Source organism: Diuraphis noxia, unplaced genomic scaffold (assembly GCF_037042655.1).
Source record: "Diuraphis noxia isolate RWA-SAM2 unplaced genomic scaffold, SU_Dnox_SAM2 contig0003, whole genome shotgun sequence".
In the NCBI taxonomy this organism is placed as follows: domain Eukaryota; kingdom Metazoa; phylum Arthropoda; class Insecta; order Hemiptera; family Aphididae; genus Diuraphis; species Diuraphis noxia.
In genome coordinates this window covers 14,092,738-14,117,522 of record NW_028301713.1, presented here as the reverse complement: position 1 = coordinate 14,117,522, position 24,785 = coordinate 14,092,738, and the positions used below count along the sequence as shown (strand labels likewise).

Here is a 24,785-nt window from a genome sequence, read left to right as displayed (position 1 = left end):
TTAGAATCTATTTGATTAGAAGTTTGTAAACCACTATAATAGGTATATCTAGATTGTCTGGAAATCTATGATAAATAATATTGTTAAAATAAGAAAAAGACAAATATTTTTTATTTGAAAAAAATACTCAGTCGTGGAAAATTTTGCAGTTTTTGACCACATACATCAAACAGTTTTTATTGCATTGTATTCACCGCCAAGACCATAATATCATGAAAACGAGGAAGTGTTTGCCGCGTATCCTTATACATAGGTTCCTACCGTGTTTTCCATCGATGTAATGGCTGGTGGTCGGTTCCCAAATATATTGTAGGTATAATGATATACTCTACTTGAACTTCCGGTTTCCGGGTCGGTGACTTCACCTCTCTTCAACGTTCGATCGCTTGCCACGACGTCGGAAGTCGCGTGTACTAGGGTATAATGATTATATAGCTGCGCGGTCGACCGGTCCGACAAGTCGGAAGGGATGTTATACAAAACTGGTATAGTTTCACGTAAAAAGTGTATAGCGTTTGATCCGGCTGCAGCATTTGAATAAAAATATCATCAAAAAAATTTCTAGGTAAATTTCTCGTTGTAAACATATGAATCAGATTAACTGTTGTAATAATAAACCCTATCAAAAAGTAACAAGTTCGAAATGTTTAGTAAAATTATATTTTATAAATTACACGTAATTCTATATAGTTAATCAGACTTAAACTAGGGGTGGCCAACATGAATACGTTCATGAGTATAAATATAATGATATCAAGAGCCGAATTATTAAAAGATACAATTTATATTTTTTTATAATTTTATCGATAATAATAATGGTTTTTTTTAATAAGACGCGAGCCGTAAGTTTGCCACTCTTGTACCATATAAATTAAGGCCGTACTCAGAACAAATATTCTGGGAAGGGTAGCGGGTTTTTATTTTAAATATCTTGTCAATATATACGAGATGATTGAATGACGATTTTGCGAAGGTCCCGGTCCAGGTCACCGTCGGAGAGCAACAGTAAGACGCGTCTGCCGGAGGAGCTCAAAAAGCATTTGGAGTTCGAACTTGTCGAAACTGATGGCATGACCGAGGAACAATTACGAGAAATACCCTACACGGCGGTGAAGACGTCCCTGCAGAAGACCAGTAACTCTTCACCTCCTCTGTCGTCCAAACGGAAAACCTATTCATCTCGGAGAGCCAAAAGGTCTGTATAAAACTATTCACATATGTAACATCGCATATAATGTGTTATGCACCGTTAGAGTGAACAAATCCACCGTAGATTTTGTTTTTTCGTTTTCTTCCCCAACAAACCTCTATTTATATATTATTATAATATGCACACCATTAGCACACTTGTCTCGCCCTTTGATTGTGCACGACGATCGTTTACCGCGATAATATTATGTGGTAATACCGTACACGACGACATTCATTGGCGACGCACACTCATCATTTCGTCGTCCGCTAGGGGTGTCGATCACGTTTTTTAAGGACACGATATTATGTACACATCATGTTAAGAAAATGGCGGTAAAAATGAAACTTTTCCCCTAAAAAATAATTATAAGCATCCATACTGCAGGACTAGATCGTCACCGGCTAATGTGGTGTACCGGTATTTAAGCAAATGCCTTTATCGGTTTCAAATAATTTTCTTTTATAATATATAGTGTACAATGCAATTTTTTAAATATGATTATTTGTTCACGAGTACCAAATATTGATTCAATTTTTTAAATCTTAATTCCTGTTAAAATCATAATAGACAATGTATTCCACTACGTTCATGAATTGACTATCGGGTGAAAACACCATTAGTGAAAACATCAAAATATGTTAATCATGTAAAATGTGAAAATTAATTGGAGTCCCTTAAAATTATCACAACCATTGTGCATATAATATCATAATATTATATGCCACTTGGGAAAATAATTTTGGTACAACTCTGTTGCTATTTATATTGTTTATGAATTTTGTTTTTTTAATCAAAATATTTTGTACAAGTTTCCGGAAAAAAAAAACACTGAAACATTACTATAAATTATTAATTTATTGTATTGCGATATCAATACGTTAAAAAGAGAACCAAAATAAATTATCATTATAATTTTACAAAAACTTTGAATTAAATATAGATACTTATCGGTTAATAATTATGTTTGAAGTAGTTAATTATAATATCATATCTTGCTTAATCAAATTTATTATTTTTTAATACAAATACAGCTGATAAAAATATTGATTTTTTATAGTGAATAAGTCTTAAATTTGTCCATTATTATCATTTATCACTTTTCACTGAGTTAGGTATTATATTTTTAGCTAACTTAAAGTCGAAATATTTGTAAAATTATTATCATTCAGCGAATCAGCATTTCAATATTAATAATACATATAATCAATTGTCATTGCATTTTTTTTCCGGTTACCCTTTTTCCCAGCATTAGTTTTTTGATACTCGATCCAATAATAATTATAATAATTGTATTATACAACTCGATCAAAAACCTTTCAGCGCGCCGTTTTCCTCACTTCATATCTTACCTCTTATTATATTAATATTATGTAACAGTTTATCAACACCCTACTCTTGCAAACTTATATTAAATCGTACTTAGTATTGTATATTTTTGTCACATTATTATTTGTTTATTTTATTTGTCGTTTGTTGCATGTCGCCTGCTGATTTATCGTATACCTATGATATATAGTTGTTCGTTAAAAGACTCGACAGTGCCGGAAGCCGGTGACAGTCCTCCACCACCGTATAGTGAAGGTCCGACCGATAAATGTTCCGTCGCCGCCGTCTCCATGCCCAGTTCGAAAAGCGCAAATCAGTTACCAAGGTACGAAGAGTTAAAGCCTCTTACGAACGGATTTTTCATTTAGAGGCACCTCGCCACGGACCAATATATATATATATATATATATTCCAGATAACTTTATCTAATATATATATTGATATATTAAAATATTATCATATACGTGATGACAAAATTGTAAATTTAAATATTCATCAAAATATTATTATACTATTTATACAGTCTTATCATAATAATATTAATGTAATTTTAAGTGCCAATATAATGGCGATAATAATAATAATGACAGGTATGATAGTGATAGGAAGGCAGTATTATTGTATTGTATTTCGTTTGGTATACGGTAGCAGTTATATAAAATACAAAATATAAAATTATAGGGGAATACGATATAACTATATTTTAGTTAATTACAGCACGTCCACTATAATTTTAATTAACGGAGCTTTGGTTAACATAAAAGGACATCGTTTATTTTTTTGTACTAAATGATATTAAAATGTCGTAGAGTTGATTGAATTTTGAATGTTGTATATTAGGAATTAATATGTTTTATATTATGAATAAAAAAAATCAATTTTTAAATGGCGAGAAAAACGAGGAATGTATTTTAAATACAATTAAAAAATTAATAATATTATTATAATTTAGTCTTGTAGGGAGGGGGTGGTATAAGACTTTTGAAAATGATCATGACACGATATAGTTATTTTTCTTCGAATGTGGTTATAATGTTTTATTATATGTGAAAATAAAAAGTCTGATGTTCTTGGTAAAACGGAACCTTTAGCGAAATGAAAAAAAAATGCCATTACGTCTGGCCTCTGCGGGTCGTAAAGTATTGCGCTGACCCGATATGGAATCGTTCAATTTATTTTATTACATAAAATCACAGACTATATCGACGTATATACAAAAATGCGTCGTTGACCGGTCCCGACTATACCGTCGAATACTTCGATTATAGTCAGGTTTTAGCCTTTAGGTTTGTTTTTATATTCGATGAGATTGCTTCGTCTGTTTCGGTTGGAAAACATTGACTTTCCGGTGCGTATAAAATGTTGCCAACGAAACACAAAAACTGTCCATCGAGATTTTGACTGCAAAAATCGGTGACATTCGACATGTATACAACACGAAAAAACGTCCTAGACGCGTAGAGTCATAAAAGTTGTTCCAAAATCACCATTTCTGTCGGATGATAACGTCACGTTTTCGGTAGCTACAGACCTTCGTTTTTTACTCAAGTTTTCATACAAAGTTAAAAAAAGTCATTCGTAAGTGTTTGTATATGGACGTAAACTGAAAAATTCTTAGTTCACTTTTATACATAAAAACTTATTAAAAGGCTTTTTCGATGGCCGTTTTGTTGTTTCCCTATAATGATGTCGATACTCGGCAGTGCCAAAATGCTGTGCGCGATTTGTAAGCACTTGTAAGTCACCTTTTTTTTTCAATTAACCCTTTGAATGAGGTTAACCATGCTTATTTGAGGGATGGAAATTAAAAACGTACGACTGCCAAAATGTTCCGATGGTGGCGATTTTTTCTATATTATCCTCTTCTAAAACCAATAAAATCAAACGAATGTATTTTACAATGAGATAAAACGATCGAAACAAAAATATATATATTTATTTTCTAAGTTGGTCCAAATCTATTTAGTACCTATGGCACTTAGCCAATATCCGTTTGGATTAACTGCTTTATTTCTCTTATACATAGGACCTATAGGTACAACACGGACAACATGTATACGTTTTGAAATAATTTATGGAAATAATTCGCTTTGATATTATGTCTAGTTAATTATTAGCGACTATTACGTATTAATATGGTACGTTTTAGTTTAAAACTGAAAAAAGCCTAAATTAAAAAGCTTTGTTTCGATTGTTCAAATAGGTGTAGGTACCTACCGTTTGTATACATAGAAAATGATAAATATTCTTTCTGCGTCAAACAATTGTGTTTGAGTAGTAAATACAACTTTTAGTCTCTTCTATTCGACGGCAATCGGTTCATCTTCGTTTTCTCCAATAAGAATCTATTACGTCCAACTCAATATTTGAATAAAACGTTTTATAGAATTCAGCACTCGATGATGAGATGTGAGCTTTATGAATTCAATCAAAATTACCATAATATAGTCAGTATAATTGGGGAATTTCACCATTTCGATGAAAAGGACTGATCGAACAAATAATCAATAGATCTTAAAAAACTGCTCTCTATTAAGAGAAAACTTAAATTAAAATTTCGATTTTGAGCAGTTAACTGCACGCGATATTGTTCTCGACTTGTTTGCGTTTTTTCGTCTTTTGCTGAATTATCGTTCTATCGCGCAGACGAATCCGAAGTCAATTTTTACAGCTATTGTACACCTCTAATTATTCTACTGAACAAAATAGTATAAGACGCGATTATAATTTTTCATTTCAATTGTATTCAATCGGCTGACGGCACAAGAGGGCTGTGCGCCGGCTAAGTGTATAATAATATTGTTATGGTATTATGTTATAGTTTAAGCACAATACGTATATTTTAGTAATACAATATTTTGCGGAATGAAGAATTATTTTCGTTTGTTAAATTAACTCCGCCGCAGCGTTCTTTTTAATAAACCGATGATGGGTAGGTACACAAACCGATAACAACAAACAGAAAGAGCCTTATTATAATCTTGTTTTAAGTTTTCGCATCTTATAATAATAATAATAATAATATTAATATTTTGTTGCAAAGTACAAGAACATGAAAAACAGCATAATATATTTTACCGTTGTGCTTGCAGTGTCCGTCGTGATTATCGTTGTCATGGTTACCGCAGGTAGACGATGTTTTATTCAACGAATCGAGATTTTTTTAGCCTGGATGGGTGGGCATTCTTCGTTATTCGCGTGAAATACCTAATCATCATGGCCCGCATTTTATCACGTTGTTAACATCCAGCCACGTTTTTCAACATTATTGTGATTATAGCAAGATTATTCAAAACGATTCATCCGATTTCAAACGCTTTAAAATTTTTAGTTTTTTGGTTTATATTAATAACATAAAATATTTATTTTAATTTATTTTATGGTATCTATAAAAGCCTCGTAGGCTTCCCTTGGCCACGTGGACAACTTCCAGTCAGAACCGATGTTTGAACTTATCTAGATAAAAATCTATTGTTCGTCTATTTTTTTTAACTTAGATGAAAACTTCAGTTACCAATCTATATTAGTTTATCTAGTTAATTTTTATGATAGATATTTATAGTATAATATCCATTTTTACATTTTGTATTCAAAAACCATACAGTAACGCAATTTAATAGAAGGTATATACAGTATTTTTCAATACAAAGCAATTATCAAAAAATGTTATAGTTAATAGTTAATAGTATATGTAAAAATGTAATAGTTGGTATTCTATAATTCAATATCAGATATTTTAATATTTTAATTTTCCATTAATTAATTAAATGTAGGTACGTGGTAATTTCTGAATGGTGGAGTGGCATAAAAACAGCGATTTCTATAATAATTTTATATACCTATTATATGTATAATGTTTATCTGACAACCGTTTGGGACCATTGATAAAATAATATCAATGGCCACTGTGGAAAAAAATAAACTATATTATTATTAACCAGCGGTTAAAACTTGGAAAGATTTCATAATTTTTATTGTATAATATTTAAAATGTATAGATTTCAATAAGAATATATTCATTGAATTTAACCTATTATCTTTTGTGTTATTTACACAAAATATGCAATTTTAATATGAAATCCTTTTCTATAAATAGTTAGTTTATTTTATTTCAATAATTTGTTATGATTTATCATCTTGGTTGTAAATTATGAAATATTTTTAACATTTGTGGGTATATACATATTAAACGAATATAATATATCATATTATAATTAGGTACCAATGAACCTTATACAACTTAACCATGTAGCTGTGGCTTATCTATATCCTTAAATAATATTTCACCAGTGAATAAATATTACTGCTCGTACTCTACCGATGGTAAAACTGATAAAAATGAAAAATTTCTTAAAAAAATAAAACGATAAATTCTCAGATTTTATAAAATCAACGTTAACAAATAATAATAATCGATTAAAATTATGTCTAAGTAAGCGAATCTTTTTTTTTTTTAGTTTTAATTACTGCAATAGATTATACTTGGAGAAAATAAACTTTTAACGTTTTGTTATTTTTTTTCGAATACCTAATATAAATGGCGAGAAAACAAACTTTTTCGTATAGCAACACGACTAGCATTAAAAGTCAAGAAACTTTTTTTCCTGTTCAAAAAAAATATAACTTGTCACTTTATATAATCGACGGGTTTTATTTTTTTGTCGAGCTTAAAATTAATCATTGAGACTCCTGAAGCAGTATCGATATAATATATAATATATGCGGTGGTATAAAATCTCTCTTTTGTATAATATAATTAATACATATTCTGTATGTATTATTAAGTACCCTCTCGTAAAGACGAGACACGTTTTATTTTTTACGCTTAAATACTTTCTCGCCCTAAAAAATACTTAAGAGAAACTTTTAATGTCGTATTGATTTTTTTCTCGGAGCTCGACAGAAACTTACGAAGTCAGTAAATTTATCGTTAATCAAAACGATGACTTTTTATTTAGTGTTATATATATTTATATCATTATATTATTATGTATTATTATAAGTGTGGTGTCAGTACATCAATGCTAAATCCATTTTTATGTTTGTAGTCTCGTAATGTCTTTCCGAGTTCAAAATTCAACTCGTGTGAGGTGTGACAGATAATTTTTTCTACTGCATATTTTTACATTATACAGAAATGTATAAGTTAATACGTTTTAGTTTCAAAATATTGTCTAGACAAACTCTATTCTACTTTACACTGTCCTCAAAAATTATCAGTATTCGTTCTATTTATTAAATTTATTAAAAAATAATTTGGTCAGAGCGTGATACATCGCATTTATTTCGATTAGACGTTTTTCACGTGTGCTTTGATAGGTGTCAATTATTGCTGCTGAAATACGAGAAAAATCGATGATTTTTGGCGGACATCACATTAACTGTTAAGTTAGATTTATCTATATATTTTAATTGAAAAAAAAGATACTATGTGTAGTTTATTAAAAAATTACTTTCTCGTGATTTTTTAAAAACATTTGAGAAGTTATAGCATTGGTTGGTTCATCTATAGGTTTTAGCTTCAACAATTTTTCGGAACGACTTTTAGTGAGTTTACAAGGTTAAGTTTAGATTGTTTATCGCAAGATCGCCTTCGGTTAAAAAAAAAAAATGTTTTCTCAACCATTTTAGTTGGGTTTGGAATTAATGGATAAGGCAACAGGGGTGGAAATAAAAACACTAAACGATCTGTTTGAGTTTATTCTGCAGGGACACACAGACATAAAAAATAAAATAAAAAACCGTACACCAACGTATATAACAATATTGTAAATCTATCTTAAACATAAATAATTTAAAATTATTCATGTTCTATTCGTGTGTTTTCGACTGCCACATGCTCTCCCGGCATCACGGTTTCCATCGAGTCCATCTGAAACAAAATCGTCGTAAATATTTGTCATCAATTACCTGAGACCACCTGCATGGTCACTCCGTCTTCCAAACGTACAACGCTGAAAATTTGCGTCTCGCGCTACCGATTTCGTGCTGTGAGCTTTAACATTGGTGTAAAATATTATCTATATGTTGTTTTTTTACAATGTTTTAAACATTTTTTTTTTTTAATATGTTTGTAAATGTTTAAATTTGCCTCTTTATATTATAATAATATCTCAATAATGCACACTTTCATAGCTAAACTCCGAAATCGAAATATATATCGTCAAAAATCTACGTAAAAACACAGATTAACTTTTTTTCTAATAATTTTAACAATTTGTTAGTCTGATAATATTGGTCACTCGTACAATATCAAATATATAGCGACGCCGATCGAATTTTATTCTTTTGGTGGTTGATCACAAAATTTGAAACTTGCAATGTTGTACGTTTGCAAGACGGAGACGACGTGCTGGGTGTGGGGTCCTCTTGATGACCAGCAAAACATTTTGTCAGTCACTTATCTCTCGTTGTTTTTGATCACAGCAGGACACAACAACCCAATCAAAGCGGACCGACGACGAGGACGTCTGCTGACCCGAATTGCAGGGCCACGTGTTCCGCGCTGTACGCCAACCCGTCGACGTTGCATGGGGGCTCGGCGAACAGCTACCATCATACTAGTCACGACCAACGGAACCTCATGAACCATTCCCGGTGGTGAGCAAAAAAAAAAAAATAATTATAATAATAATTAAAACAATTTTATCGTACTTTGAATATAATTAAGTCAGGATTATGAGGAGTCGTGTTATGAAACACGTTTATATACAATAACAGTCACATAATTTTATGCGGAGAACTTTTCAAATAAGCTGTATTCGAGTACTATATTGTGTTATTCATAAATTTGATTATTATTTACTAGTTATAATTTATAGGTTATACAGTTAGCATAGTCGATAGTGTGATTAATTAAAAAAAGTTTAATTTTTTAATCGAGGTCATCGCTATTATTGCAGTACTTAAATGTAGTTATTAACTATAAATTATTGCAATTTAACTTTAATTCCATTTAAGTAATATTCCACGTTTTTTTTTCCGATCACATATTCACATATTTGACGATGTTTTCAAAATCGTTCGATTGTTGCACTATACTTATACCTACTTGAATTATCTACAATAAACTATTAAAAACACTATTCTTTCAAAATTCATTAGTTTTAGATGATTATTTTACGACAAATAAAACTTTTATTGCTCAAAAACAATAATAAAAAGATAATTGAATAAAGTAACTATTTCAAAAAAAGTATAATACCTAACCTGAAAAATTAGTAAGATTTGAAAGTGGTAGATTGGTATTAGCTTGCTTGATAAATACGCCCTAACAATGAGTAATGGTTATTCTATTTTAGAGAACGAAGTGGTCTTTATTTTTCATATTTACGAAATAAAAAGTTTTTTTTTTAAAATTATATATTTTTTGAGACACCGTTTAATAATGTCTCGTTGTAGGTTACACGATCTCGAGCAGAAAGACAATGCGCACAACAGGAGGACTGAAAACCTGATGCGAGACTTCCCCTATAGTTCAGCAAGGTCGTCTGCAAACGGGTGAGCTAGTATTTTTTTTTATCTGCGTGCTTAGATTTTGATTTTTTTGATTTAACAATGACTACAATATTGCGAATAATACACAATATTGAATTAATCCGTAACCGGAAAATTCTAATAAACCGATTGAAGGATATCCATGTTAAGTCTTTAAGTGTTCACGATTTTTTATAATAATCGGATTTTTTTTTTAAATAATTCCAACGATCGAGCATTAGGTACCCTCTCACTCAGATACCAAACGATACAAAATGAACAAAACATTAAGTTATTTCGATGTTTGCATACTTTCCAAACTCTGTTTAACCATTTTTTTCCATTTTCCATAGGATCAGTGCCGATCGGCCCTCCATGAATGCAGCCAAATCGACGCCGCCACCGTGGTCTAGTCAAGAAATTCGTGGCACATTGGGTGGTGGTGGCGTTCCTTGGCAGTGCGTCCCGGATCGCGTATACCCGGTTAGTGGTTACGGCCTTCCCAAAAATATCAACCAGGCGGCGTACCAGAACCGTAGCAACAACAATCCGGAAACTTGCGTGTCGTCGGCTGCGGTCGACACGAACCGGAACAGCGCAATGATCGCGATGACGACGACGACGACCGACGACGCCAAGTCCACAGCCTCCACTACCTCCACCGCAGTAGGGCAGTCGATCAAGTCCAGCAAGTCTTTCGAGAGCGGTGTGTTAGGGCAGCACGCCAACACGCCCAACGGTGTCATACCATGGCCGGGCGACAGAGGAAAACCCAGACCGTCACACCAGTGGGACAATCATAACGGTACGTCATCGCCACATCACCACCTCCACCATCAGCAGCAACAGCAGCAGCACCACCAGCAACAACAACAACAACAACAGCAGCACAACGGGTCGTCCCCGTACGGCGGTGGTGGTGGTGGTGGTGAAATCTTTTACTTGGGCAACAGGTCCTCGGGGGTGCGGACTTCTTCCAGGGGTGGTCCGACGTACTTTTCGCCACAACACAACCACGTAAGTGTTAACTGCAATCGATTCTCGATCAATCAGATTCAATTTTTTATTTAGACTTAACTTCATTCGACTTTTAACACTCGTCTAGACATTGAGGTTTTAAGCGCCTTCGTTAAGTTTTTATGACAAAATCGTCGATTTGTTCGAATTCTGATTTTCAATTATGTATTATTGTACGCATTGTAACAGGCGTTTCAATAAACGATATCGGAATAACTGTACTGAAATCGAATATCATATAATCATCATACATTTTTTTTCACAAGAAAAATTGGAATAATCAGATAGTATTATTGTTATATAATATTTTCATAAATAATGAAATCATAATATGATTTTAGGTGGACAGATTGTCAAACACCGAGCTGAGGTCGTCGGCCAGCCTCGAGGAGATTCTTTCGCCGATCCTGCAAAGCAAACTGACCACTTGTGAGTAATATAATCACTACTGTTATAATGTTATAATAATAATGTTATAATGTTATAATAATAATAATATAATGTCCTGTGAAACGTGAAAACGAAAAACGTGCTACCGAGACACAAATAATAATAATAAAAATAATATGTAAAGCAATAACGAATTTTTTTTTTATGTTTCCGGACAGAATCTCGAGGTCACACAAACCATTGTGATATATCGTACGATTTATATTATTATCATCGTGATAATATGAATAATTATTGCGATCGATAGACGAGAGGAAATCGAATACGGCGGCCGAAACTTGGACGACGACTATCGAAACAAACCACACTATATAGCTGCTATTTAGTATTTACGTGTAATGTGTATATTATATTTTATCGTTTATCATAATTTTTTCATTTAGATGACGCGTGCGCGTACGCACGCACGCATAAGCCATATTATATTACATTTATATTATACGAACTATGTGTACAGTGTAAAAAGAAAACGATTTATCTCATCACTACGTGTATATACCTATCGTTCGCATATATATATATATATAATCTACACATATTATAGGGAAACCTTTTCGAGAATATAACACGAGTGCGAGTTTTCTTCTTCGTCGTTTTTATTATTATTATTATTATTATTTATTCTTTTCACTTTTGAGAAAAACCGTCAAAGGGCGTCGATAAGTCTGAGTTTTTATTAAATATTTTTTATTTTTATGATCCCTATTTTCTTATCCTTCTTTTTTCTTTTCTTGATGCTCTGGTCGCTTTCTCTCGTTTCCCACTCGTATCATATAATATATTATTATTATTATTATTATTATTATTGTAATCATTTATCGTGTCTCCGTCGCGCTCGTCGGGTTTGTAAAATAATATCATACCAAAGCTCAATATTATGATCAACACATGTGTTCCGCGCATATTATTATGTATACATTAAATTAGTATTATACATTTATTATTATTACCTATTATTAGTTGTGCACGACGAGTGTCTTGTAAGTACGTTCAATATATTTGAACAACATTGTGTATATTATTTTTTATTTTATTACATATTATTATTACTACGTATATCATATTGTATATTATTATGCTATTATATTGACAAAATGTGTGTTTTCAAGCGTGAGGGGCTGTACCTCTCTATTCATTTTTGTTCATTAATAATTTGTTTATGAAATTCAAAACGATTTTCCAATTACATATTATATTATAATATATACCTATAATATTATATTGTATAAATACGACTATACGAGTGTAACAATATATGCTTATATAATATATTATAATATAATTATATTTTGTATTTCTGATGATAATATTTTAATGTATATACAGGCACTCAACAATTAAATCGAAATTCAAACGAATTATAATTTTTTTTTCAGATCGTGATTTTTTTCGATATTTCGTTATTTCGTTATTATTTTTTTCTACAAAAATACTAAATATAATATTTGTACTGATAATCAAATACCACTTTTGTTTGTTTTTTGTTTTTTGTTTTTTGTTCTATGTATATTGTATTAAACGAAAACACTTTTTTGGTGATCTCTATATAGTGGAGAGAAAAATATTTGCACTTTTGTATTAACCGTAACGTTTGTCGTGTTGTTTTTATCTGTTTGCAGTGAAATCCGTAAATAAGTTGTATAATGAAATATTATTATTATATTATATTATGATGTACTTCAGAACTATAATAAAATAATATTATTTTATTTGTTTGTTATTGTATTGTTGTTCGTCCCGTCATCGTCGGATCCCTGACGTTGGCTGCACGTGACAAATTCCCAAATATTTTGCGCCTTTTCACGGCCTCCGGAGTCCTTGATTGAGTGTGCGCTCACTTCGTATTCCTGTAAAATAAATAAAGTTTTAACATTCAGCTCGTTTTTCAAAATAAGTGTGTTGCTCGAGAACGTGAAATTCAAAATGTCCAAACTATCGTCACAACAATATCTCAATTCACAGTAAGCGATTCGATTAATTGTCCAAAAATATTATATTGTTATACTATATACAATAACATTTTTTTTAAAGTGGAACAGCATTACGGAAGGCCCAAAAAAAATTACTTTCGCGACAGATTTCTCATAAAGTCACAACATTTAAACAAGACAAATGTATACGTTGTTATACTAGTAGCCTGCAGTAGGTAATGTAAATGTTGTCAAGTTGCATTTCATAAAAACTACCATAGCCGTCGAAGACAGTACCATAATTTTAGAAGATATAGTATGACAATATTATTTTTATCATTAATTATCGTACGATAATGGTTATTAATATTTTTATAATTTTTCGTTTGACTGTTTATCAGTAGGTACTTGTTCAAATTTGAAACATCGTTCTTAATTTTTATTAATTATTTTATCATTTCATCGAAAGAAGTTTCATCTCACCTAAGCAATGATGGCCGACGCGAAATAATTTAATGTAATTCAAATTTTTATGTTATAGTTATTTTTATTTACAAACATTAGAAGTCATTTTTTTTTAATTTTAGATTTCCAAGAACTATTCAAAAACCTTTTTTTACTCGTTACATTTACAGAGTGTAGTACAGATTCATTACAAACATCCACTTCTAGGCAATTTGCATAAGCCACAATAACTCTGAAATAACACGACTTTTAAAGTTTTAAGCTCATAAAATGTCATAACTTTGATATTTTTCGGGCATGTTTGCGCTCATTTTTGGAGTTTTGTAAGGTCATCTTTGTATTTCTACATATACCTACTCAACATATTTCTTTTCTTGGATCTTTCGACTCATTGACCCATTTGGTTGACGGACTTCAATTATCTGGCCCAAATGCATGTCCAATATATTATCATATAGTGACTATTTCAACTGTGTGTCGTAAGCGACAAGACGATGATATCGGCTGTCGAAAGTTTTCCGCGATATTGGTCGTATCGATTTCTCGATTATATCGCGGATGTATGTCCAAGAATCGATTTGTCGATATATCGTTTGGCCATCACTCCGTCCACACATCGTATAATATTATATTATTTTAATGATCTTAACATTTCACGCGGCGTGCATAGAGCGTACGACAAAAATAGCATAATAGCACACATTAAATATTACGTTCGCGCAAATATTACAATTATAGTAGACACGCTTACAATATGAAATTATATTATATTGTAGTCCGATGCGGCGGCGCTTCCTATTGTGCCATGTTTTAAACATAAAAAAAAAGTAAAGAAGTACCTACGAGTGGGCATATACGCATACACGTGTGTATTATAGATTTATAGCAAAACGGGTTGGTTCGCGGGATTGAAAAGGTCTCTCTTCGCATTGTGTAGTCGGTCCTGCGCCGATGGGTGGTGGTGGTGGGGAGGGGGGGGGAGAGCAGTCAACTAATACGACGCGTCGGCGCAGTCATAATAATAATAATAATAATAATATGGATGACTATCGCCTAACGAGCACAGTTTTGTGTCGAGCATATTATTATATTGTTATGTAATACGAAAGAGTTGTACAGGGTGATTCACCCAGCGCTTTCAATCCAATAGTTATTCGTCAATCCCCCATAGCTATGAAATTGTTCAAATCCTGATTTTTTTTCTAAATTTCAAATATTTTGGCATTAGACTGTTATACCTAATATAATATTTAAAAGACAGTGTTTCCAAATATTTGGAATCTTAACGTCATTCGAGGAGTGTCGTCCTGCGCCGTATACTTCGGAGAAATCTAAAATGTTATTTATAAAATTCTCAGAAGCTAGAGCCATTTTAAAACAATATTTAAAAAACGAAATCTAAGTAAAGTAAGTATTCCAGGATTTAAGAATAAACGAAATGTATTTTTTAGGTATTTAAAATTTAAATACAAATATTCGAATACTTATAACAATACTGTATATAGGTAGAATGATGTAGACTGAGTGAAAAATATTGTAACCTGCACGACGTAATGCTAACTTACTAATTATACCTTGGTATACTATATACTGTTTATCGTTTAATACCGATATAACGCCATTTGTTTTGAAAAATGTACATTATAATAACAGACACGAATTGTGTGTTGCAAGTATTTTGTTCGTTTATTTTATTAATATTTTTTTTTTATTGATCAAAATACATCGACAACTAGGCCATTAGTAAAAGAAATTTTTTTTTTAGATTAAAATTTTATTTGTAATTGTATAATTGTACAATTCTGTTTTTTTTTAAGAATAAAATTAAGTTTTTTACATCCTGTGGGTTTGATCCAAGTGCTTGACAGATTTGTTCGGAGATGTGAAATTGATTTCGATACTGCAGGTTGTATTTTTGACATTCAGTGATGATGTGGTCGACGGTTAAAAGTACGCTGCATGACTCACATAATGAAGGATCGTCTTTACTCATCAAGTATAACTGTGTGTGACCAATTCGGAGGTGGTTTATTATGGTTTCATCTTTTCAATTGAGTTCATTTATTTATTAATATTTTATACACAATATTGTTTTGAGAAACAAAAAATATTGCATCGATTAGCCGGAAATACACGTTTAATGTCGATGTGGTATTTGATTTATGGGAATGTTTTACGATTTTCCAACCAAAAATTCAGTTTTAACTAAATAACTTCTAGTGCAACATAAAATATATAAACATAAACGGTTATTTTTATGGCGAACTCTTAAAATACTTATAATATAACTTTTATACATGACTTTTAGTGCATGTTGTCTTTTATCTTTTATTAAAGTGGTAAAAACCATTTTCCTCCAGACATTTTCCAATGACTTTTTGTTTAGATTGAATTCTTCGTTTCGTTATATTATACATTCCGCCGCCTTATTTGTAACAATTCGTGAGAATGATGGTTACATCGCATCAATGGCGGATTGTGGTTTTGATATAAATGAATTTAAAAAATATTAATTTTTGCCAAATTCTTATAAAAACACGCAGTGCGATGTAACTCAACAAAATAGAGCTGTACACTCACTGCAGTGCAATTTCTTGTGAAACTATTAATTCACAACGCTTCGTCACGGAAAGTGCGCAAACGACGTACTTAATGATTATCTCTGCGGGTTTGTCACTTCAACATTCGTTTTACACTGATTCGACTCGACAAGCGATATTATTTGTACATAGTGAGAGGTAAAACCTCCTTATAACGGAATCGCTCAGTATTCCAAAATGTGTATACCTTTCCAAAATGAATTTTTTCCGTTATTGGGAGACTAAAATATACAGTAATTAGGTTACACGCGAGACTGCAGTTGTTATTTCCCATCTTCTGTATATACGAGTCCGTACAAATGATTCGATTTTTTCGGCAAAATAACGAATCGAAAAAATGATCGCGCCGTAGAAAAGTCCACGAGAATCATATGTATATATTATATCGTACGATAATGTATTATTACGACAAGGCGGCGGCGGTCTGTCGACGAGGATGGCTGTGAAAAGTAATTTATTTCGACTCGATGGCTCGTGCTTTTAATCGACGTGATAATATATTATATGGTCGTCGTCGGTGGTGATGATCGATAAAATAAAATATAGCCTCACTGCTCGGTGACGCAAAAACGACGGGCCCTGAGATTTATGCGTTTTTTTGCGAAATCAGATCGTATAAGAATGCACTGCTGCTGCCGCCGCCGCCGCAGTCGTCGGGCCTGACGCTCAGGATCGGCGAGAAAAAAAATAATCGTAGATTAGGTATATATGCAATGATGTATAGGTACCCCCTAAGCATCCTTGCCGATCCAAGTGAATTTCGTTTTTTGTTTTTGATTTACCGGCCACATAATAGCAATATACGCTTTCAATTCGGCATATTATTATTATTATAATCAGTTTCCGTGCAAGACTTAGGACCGCGAAAGGACGTATTTTATATATAATAAATTAAAGTCTGATGGTCGCGTGGATTAATTTAAGATTTTGATAAATAATACATATTATTATTACACAAATAAATATATTATGATACGATTAATTATAAAAATTCTTATTTAATGCAATATATGTATATTAGTACCTACATCATCGTTATATTGTTTTAAGAATTTCGAATCGAACGATGGACAGAGATGACATCCAAATAAAATGTCCTTAGGTAGTAAATTGTTCAAACGCATAAAATGTAGTCAAACACAAATATCCAATAATTCAATAACATCGAATTTCCCGGTTCCTCTAAACTCTAAAGGTCCGACCATGAACGAAAATAATTAAAATCATAAGTTTGTAGCTGAATATATAGATTTCTATATAATATAATGTCAGCAATGCCAGAGTTTGAATTAATGGTGGACACGAAGCGAGAACAGCTAAGCTCACTAATATATTTTGCATTTTAGATTTTTAGGTATTTTTTGGATCATATTAGAATAATATTTAAAACAATTCCAATTTACAATAAAATAATAATGACAGTATTTTTAGGTTCATGTGTGAGGTTAACTAAAAATTAATACATATAATAGTGAAAAAAAAATATATTTATAATATATAATTTTTAAAAATTAAAAATTTGACAATATATATATATTTATTACATTGTTTGATATTTTTAATTTTAACAATCATTTCTAAATCATTGTTAAATTTTCGTCTTATAAAATTTTACACGGCATACATTACGTCGCATTTGGTTAACAACATATTTTATTAGAAAATGTCGCACTTAAACAAATATATAGTGCATTAATAGTCCATTTTTTTACTGACTTTTTGAGAATTCAACCATATAATTAATTATATAATTTTATCAGGTTTTCGTTATAGGTATTTCGTATATTGTGTAATTCTCGAATTTTTTTAAGTGAGTTTTTGAAGGTTATAGGTATTTAATGTATTCGATTCACAGCTCTATTTACAATGAATACGAAACTTTAGTAATACGATATTAGATTTTCATCTATATATTATATTATATTATATTATATCTATATATTTTCATCTATCGATAGATTCATTTGACTTGAGCTCTTGCTACTTATATGTACACTAATCGATTGATTATTCTATTATATAAAATAGGTATCAATTACTAATTATACAATTAATTACAATATATACATATTGTGAACGCTAGCTGTTACGTTTCCATTAAAATACTATATGATAGCATAATAATATATTATTATATCTTACACACCCACATGCAATGACCCACTCAAATAATATTATGCTTGCTTACGTATATATAGCATTATTATTATTACCGTTGCCTACGTACATGAAACCATGGTGTGGTGCAGTGTGATTTTGTTTTAAAATTATTTTTCTAATTTGAATGATAAATTCTGCAGGATCAGAAATACCTAATTATCATACCTATTAGTTTTTTCATCTCATCAGAGCGATGTAAATCTGTTGAAACGTCACTCGTTAAAAAATATTAAACTGGAAATCTTTAAATCGTCTGAATTATATTACCTAACTACGCTACTTATTCACAACTTAAGTAAATCGGTAGAAAAACAGCCGTTTAGCCACTGTAGACAATGAAGAACTTTTTTGTTATTTAAACTTTGTGGATATAATTAGTTTCAACAATTACAATTATGAATTACAAAATACAATGCAAATACAGTAAATACAGTTACAAATACAATAGAAATAGTACAATATAAAATTAGATTAAAAAGCCTTGAAAGTATACTTAAAGAAAATGAAGAACTTAAAAGTAAATATTATTATCGTCTGCTTTTTTGTATGAAAAAAAATGCTTTATTCCATATCGCAATAAAAGAAATTGTTTCAAATTTTTCAAAAAACGCGATGAGCTATGGTTGCCAAGGCTTCATAAACTTTATACGGTAAAATTATTATTAATTCACTTGTTTTTATAAATGTATATTTGATTTATGTATTTGAGGTGTACGATTGTTTAAGAGTTAAACAACTTACGCAACCGATAAAATTTGCTAGAAAATATTAACCGAGAAATATTTCGTTCTTAAAGCGATTTTAAATACATTAAATAATAAAATCAATTACATTACATTACGAATACGTCCAGCCTTATAGCTTCAAAAGAAATTTCTTAAAATATTTTGATCATGTTTTATTACGATTTGTTTTACAACGAAATTCCGTATTTTGCCACTCTTAATCAAATCATATATTATGGCCAATAATTAAATTCATAAATTTATCACTATTATTACTAATCTATGCTGAAATTCAACTCCACTCAAATCTTAAATAAAAATGAACAAATCAAATAATGTTATCGCTGTTATCGGTTTGTGCGTATTCAAACATTAATCACTATAATTGCAGCTGCAGTGTCAGCTGTATCTATCGTTTTTGTACATTAAATAATTACTAAACTATATGAACAGAACAACCGCAGACAAATGGTTAATTTAATATAATTGTGTAACGATTATGGTAAGATCGGCTTTGACCAGGATCGTTTGAACGTGTTTTTTACTTTACTAAAACGATGAATAATTGAAAAAAAAAACGTATGTAGTTTTGTTTATTTACATTTGTATACGGCCCTTCATGTTACACCTGTTAAATCGCATAAAATAATTAATGTACCTATATATAGATACGACTAAATAATATATGTCGGGGACCTGTGCATCATTATTCGACGTTTTTGTACATAATACATTTTATTGCCGCCTGCAGCCGCGGTCGACTGTTAATATTGTTTTTTACGATTTTTCGACTTCAAGTTTTCGAGGATAAAATTTTTTTAATCTAGCCGATTCCTACGCCCCACCGAGGCCGCCGATATACATATACCACTCACCTACACCCGACAAATTTGTTCAATACACTCTGTGAGAAAAAATCCTGAGGCCGTTCCCCTCGACATAAATAATTACTATACTTACATTGCATAGTTGCATCGCGCAAAACGTCTCTCGAACGTAATTTGTAATCATTAAAAAAAAAAAATTTCATACTCGGAAAAAAAACACGAACACTCTGAGTGCGTGTTTTAATGCAGGATAATTCACCAAGTATCTATGCTACCTCCCCCCCCCCAATCTTTCTTTTGATATATAATAGATTTATTCAGATCTTGATCTTTGGAATTTCTAAGTTATTATAAAACTTAAAGACCATGCTTTTAGGTTTTTTATATACCATTTAATTTTTAATTCGTACCTAAATAACATTTATTTTCAAACGATAGAATCGCTTATTTTCCTGTATGTCGTTAAGTAGATGGATTTAAAAAAAAAATATATTAACAATTTTAAAATAATGGTATACTAAAGGTTAAACGATTGAAAATACGGTCACAGGGTATACTGTAAAATTCCGAAAATTAAAATTTAAATGAATTTACCTATACAATTGTTAAAGCTCAAAATATTGAGGTGAGAACCTGTGCTTGGCGAATAATTTTTTATATAATATTGTCAATATTTCATGAAACGACCAAAATTAGTTAATTTTAATGACGTACTCGAATCATCATGTATATGGCGCATTATTATCTCGTATACATACTATTCCGACGTACAATAAAAATGTAATTATAATTCTCGTCGTTTCACATTTTTCCTTCACTCGTCGTCATCGTCGTTCCCGTCCACTGTCCGACCTACAAGAGATTTTGTTCTGCACAATTTGTCATAAACTCCCGACGACATAGCAGTTTAATGTATATAAACATCGCATTATGCCATTATCGCATACAATAATCTGTTTTTTTACAATCAGAAGTCGTTACGTACCAGCTGTAGTATAATACATAATTTAACTGTGCGCACTGCCAATTATTATAATATACTACCCGAATAGCGGTTTTTGTTACACATTTTTTGTTGACCCCGAGACCGCGCAAACAATATGCCAAAATCTGTAAGTTAAAAAAAAATATACGCGAGACGAGTTTCATGTTTTATAATAATAAATATTATTATGGCGTAGGTATATATATTGTTCGATAAGCTACAGAAATTCAACGATGAACGGAATGATGATGTTATTTTAAGCATTCGCGGAACAATTATAGCTCAACGCTATACGTTTTTCTTCAATCTCGAATGTCGTCGACGGTAAACATAATATATACGATTAAGTGAAGCCCAACCGTCTTTTTCAAAGATAATTAGTAATGATTTGATGGTTGGTATTAGTGTATAATATGTATAATACGTCGATTTGCACATTTTTTTTTTCAATTCTATAGAACTCGATCGCAGTATAATAGCGATGTTCGGAAAATATGAAGTCGAGAGGTTTTATTATATGTAGTTTATATATTCAATACGACATCGAGTGATTATTTTATCGAAGACATCTTTTTTTTAAATATTTTTTTATAAAATTTTAAGTTATCGCAAAACAGTATTTCAGAAAAAAAATATATTTATGCAGTCAAAATCATTTAAATTTTAAATTTTTTAAATATCTATTATTATTATAGCCTAATTATTTTAATATTTTGTAATATTTTTAATTCTTTACTGTGAAGCAGAGAATTAATATTATTGGAGTACTTCAATGTAATATGGAAATCGAATTTTGGACGAATACTTTATAAGTATTTAACTATTCAGCCAAAATCCGATTTAATACGTAATTCCGCTTTGCTTTAAAATCAATAATACTGCGTGCATGTATGTTTTCACTCGATAAAGTAAAAATTTAAGAACTAATAACGATAAAAAATTGTAAAAAATTGTATTTTATTTTAAAAATATTGTTTTAGTTAACAACTTAAAAAAATAAAAATAAACATTTGAAATAATAAGTATTTCGCGTGTCATATATATTATCGTTTGATTCACACGTTGATGGTCGTCTATATTGGTATTCGTTCGATGTAAACAAAATATTTTTGTAATTAATTAACTTTGGCAGTAAAAGTTCTACTCGACTTTTTATTTGCAAGTAAACGCAGTCAATTGATACTAATAATGATATTACATTTAATTCACGTTATTACTTTTGGACTTGATCTTGGTTGCACATGTTATATTATGCGGTTAAAACCACAAAAAAATCATTAAATTTCGTTTAAATATTTTATTTAAAATGTGTACGCATCGATCGGACGTTTCTATAGACCAAGCCCACACCTCTCAATATTACATTTTTAAAAAATTAATGATGAAATAAAGTTTCACCACATCTAATACGATAATAACATTATGATATGTATTATGCAGACGAGATTTTGCGGTGGACTCGCGTGTACCGATGACCTTAGCGCGATTGCTCGTCCGGGGGAGGGGGGAGGGTATAATACTGCAAGTACTTACAGCTGGTGTACATGTACATTAAATAAATATATAAAATATATAATTATTGCTAGTCTCGACCAGTGTAGCGTATATAGAAACTAGTTCCGTTAATGATATAGATTTAGAGAAGCGCGTGCACAGTTGCCGCGTAAAAGCGTGTAAAATCAATCGGAACAAGTGCAGTCGCCGTTCCGTTTTCGACGTATCAATAATAATAATAACAATAATGGTAATGATGAATAACTCGAGTTATACCAATGCAATGCAATAGTCGTCGTTATTATAATGGACTCTCCACGTATGTTGTCAATATTGTAATAATAATAATAAACTGTGCGCTGACCTCGACGCGAGAGACTTTAACGGGGATAGCTACCCGCCACGCACCGATGACTGTTGTACACATGGCGTATGGTTGTTATCATTATTTTATACGATTTTCTCCCACGGTTTACGATTGTCTTTTTTCACTCATCGTCCGAAACACACATACGCCTAAAGAATGTTACGAGATACATAATAATATACATTTTACGAGCTAATGCGTATAAGAAAACCGTCGTAGATTTTCGAAACGAGATTGTCGTATTAATAAATACTAATATATACGATATACCTATAATGATATTATAAACACATTCTAACGAACAGCGATCGTTATTAAATAACGCTGCGAATGAAAAGCGATTTATAAGAACTTTTCCGATTATGATCACTTATTGACTATTGTCATTTGATGACGTTAAATTAGTGCCGGGGATAGAACATAATAATATTATAATGTCAAAGGTTGGCATTAACTAGTTAAAAAGTTCATCATTTTTAATTTATTAACTTATCTACCAAGTTGGTTTATTTTCTATAATCAACTTATGCACTTAACTAGTTTAATCGACGGTTGAAATGACATAGTTTATTTCTGCAGTTGAGTTAAAAATAATCCATAAACTTAAATACATTTTGAAATTTCACGTTTATACTTATACTTAAATATTAATATAAAATAAAAGTAATCCAATACCATAATAATACAATTGTGTCTGTTATTTTTCTCGATATAATATTTTTGTATATTGATATTATATTTTACTAGAATAGATAAACTCACTCATTCTTGATGTGATTTACATATTATCAATTTATAAAAATAGTTGAACTTTTTTTGTAATGTGATTTAAGTTAGTATTTTTTTTTGTCATATTAACTTTTAAAGTATCTAGTCAAATTTATAATCTGTTAACTGACAACTTTTAACTCAACTATCATGTGTCATCTTAACTTAACTTTAATTAATTATTTTGATCAACTTATCCACCTTTGCATAATGTGCTCGCAGTAACAATTAATATTCTATTAAACATAATATTTCCTATGGTTGAGATATATTATAACTGACAGCCAAACTATAATAATTAGCGTTCGATCGGTGCAAACGATATTTTCCTTTATGTTTTCATTTAATTTGATTTAATATACCCATTTATACGAATACGGCTGCAGGGCCCCACCGAGCAAATTCGTGGGGGTGGGAGGGGGGGGGGGTTCAAATGCACCATGATAAAGTATATTATGTCATACATATAGATCATGTGACGAGGGCATGGCCCGATAATATTGCGTGGACTTGGATATGATAAAATATATTAATGCAAAATAACGTATAGGTATATATTATATACTTACGTCGCCGAAGAACGTCGCAATCCGGAAGTCCGTCTCCACCGCAGCGTTTAGATTTGTGGCGTTGTGTTTTAGGACCACTCTGACTCCGATCTGCAACGATTACATACGGTTAAAATAATAAGTCCAGCCTGCAGGTCGGTAGAGGTGGCTATTTTTTGTTTGTTTTTGCTCGTTTCCGGTTCAACCGCGGGTTGCACGGGTAAATAATAAAATTAAAAACATTTTCACAGCGTCATGAATAATAGCTCGAACTTCAAATGAATAACATGACGTACAATACAATATAGCGCCGTCGAAACGCTGCTGTAGAATGGTACATAATACCATATTATAGTTAGGTACCCACTCGTCGAGTCGAGAAACACGAACACAACTGGTCTTGTCGTCGACTGCGACTCGTCCGCGCGTTTACGAGTTTTTACTCTCAGCGTGCGGTGGGTAGCGCGCGTCGAAA

The 24,785-nt window shown here is 31.3% G+C and overlaps 2 protein-coding genes across 4 annotated transcripts in view; one reads left to right on the top strand and one right to left on the bottom strand.

The window, feature by feature from the left end:
• Positions 1-13,170, top strand: part of LOC107172920 (band 4.1-like protein 4) — a 169,397-nt gene extending 156,227 nt beyond the window's left edge. The window contains exons 16-22 of one of the 3 annotated variants that reach the window (XM_089225041.1): positions 974-1,195; positions 2,709-2,843; positions 8,948-9,118; positions 9,920-10,018; positions 10,348-11,011; positions 11,353-11,440; positions 11,620-13,170. In XM_089225041.1, the coding sequence (XP_089081167.1) occupies positions 974-1,195; positions 2,709-2,843; positions 8,948-9,118; positions 9,920-10,018; positions 10,348-11,011; positions 11,353-11,440; positions 11,620-11,621 (1,381 nt within the window). In that variant the 3' untranslated portion in view covers positions 11,622-13,170. Of the gene's footprint in view, positions 1-973; positions 1,196-2,708; positions 2,844-8,944; positions 9,119-9,919; positions 10,019-10,347; positions 11,012-11,352; positions 11,441-11,619 lie in introns of all 3 variants that reach the window. The other 2 variants (XM_015523238.2, XM_015523239.2) reach the window with 2 other exon arrangements.
• The window catches only part of LOC107172836 (cilia- and flagella-associated protein 161), a 31,567-nt gene continuing 14,982 nt past the window's right edge, over positions 8,201-24,785 (bottom strand). The window contains exons 6-7 of the mRNA XM_089223175.1: positions 24,332-24,421; positions 8,201-13,308 (exon numbers count right to left, since the gene is read on the bottom strand). Coding sequence (XP_089079301.1) covers positions 13,168-13,308; positions 24,332-24,421 — 231 coding nt within the window. The 3' untranslated portion in view covers positions 8,201-13,167. The remainder of the gene's footprint in view (positions 13,309-24,331; positions 24,422-24,785) is intronic.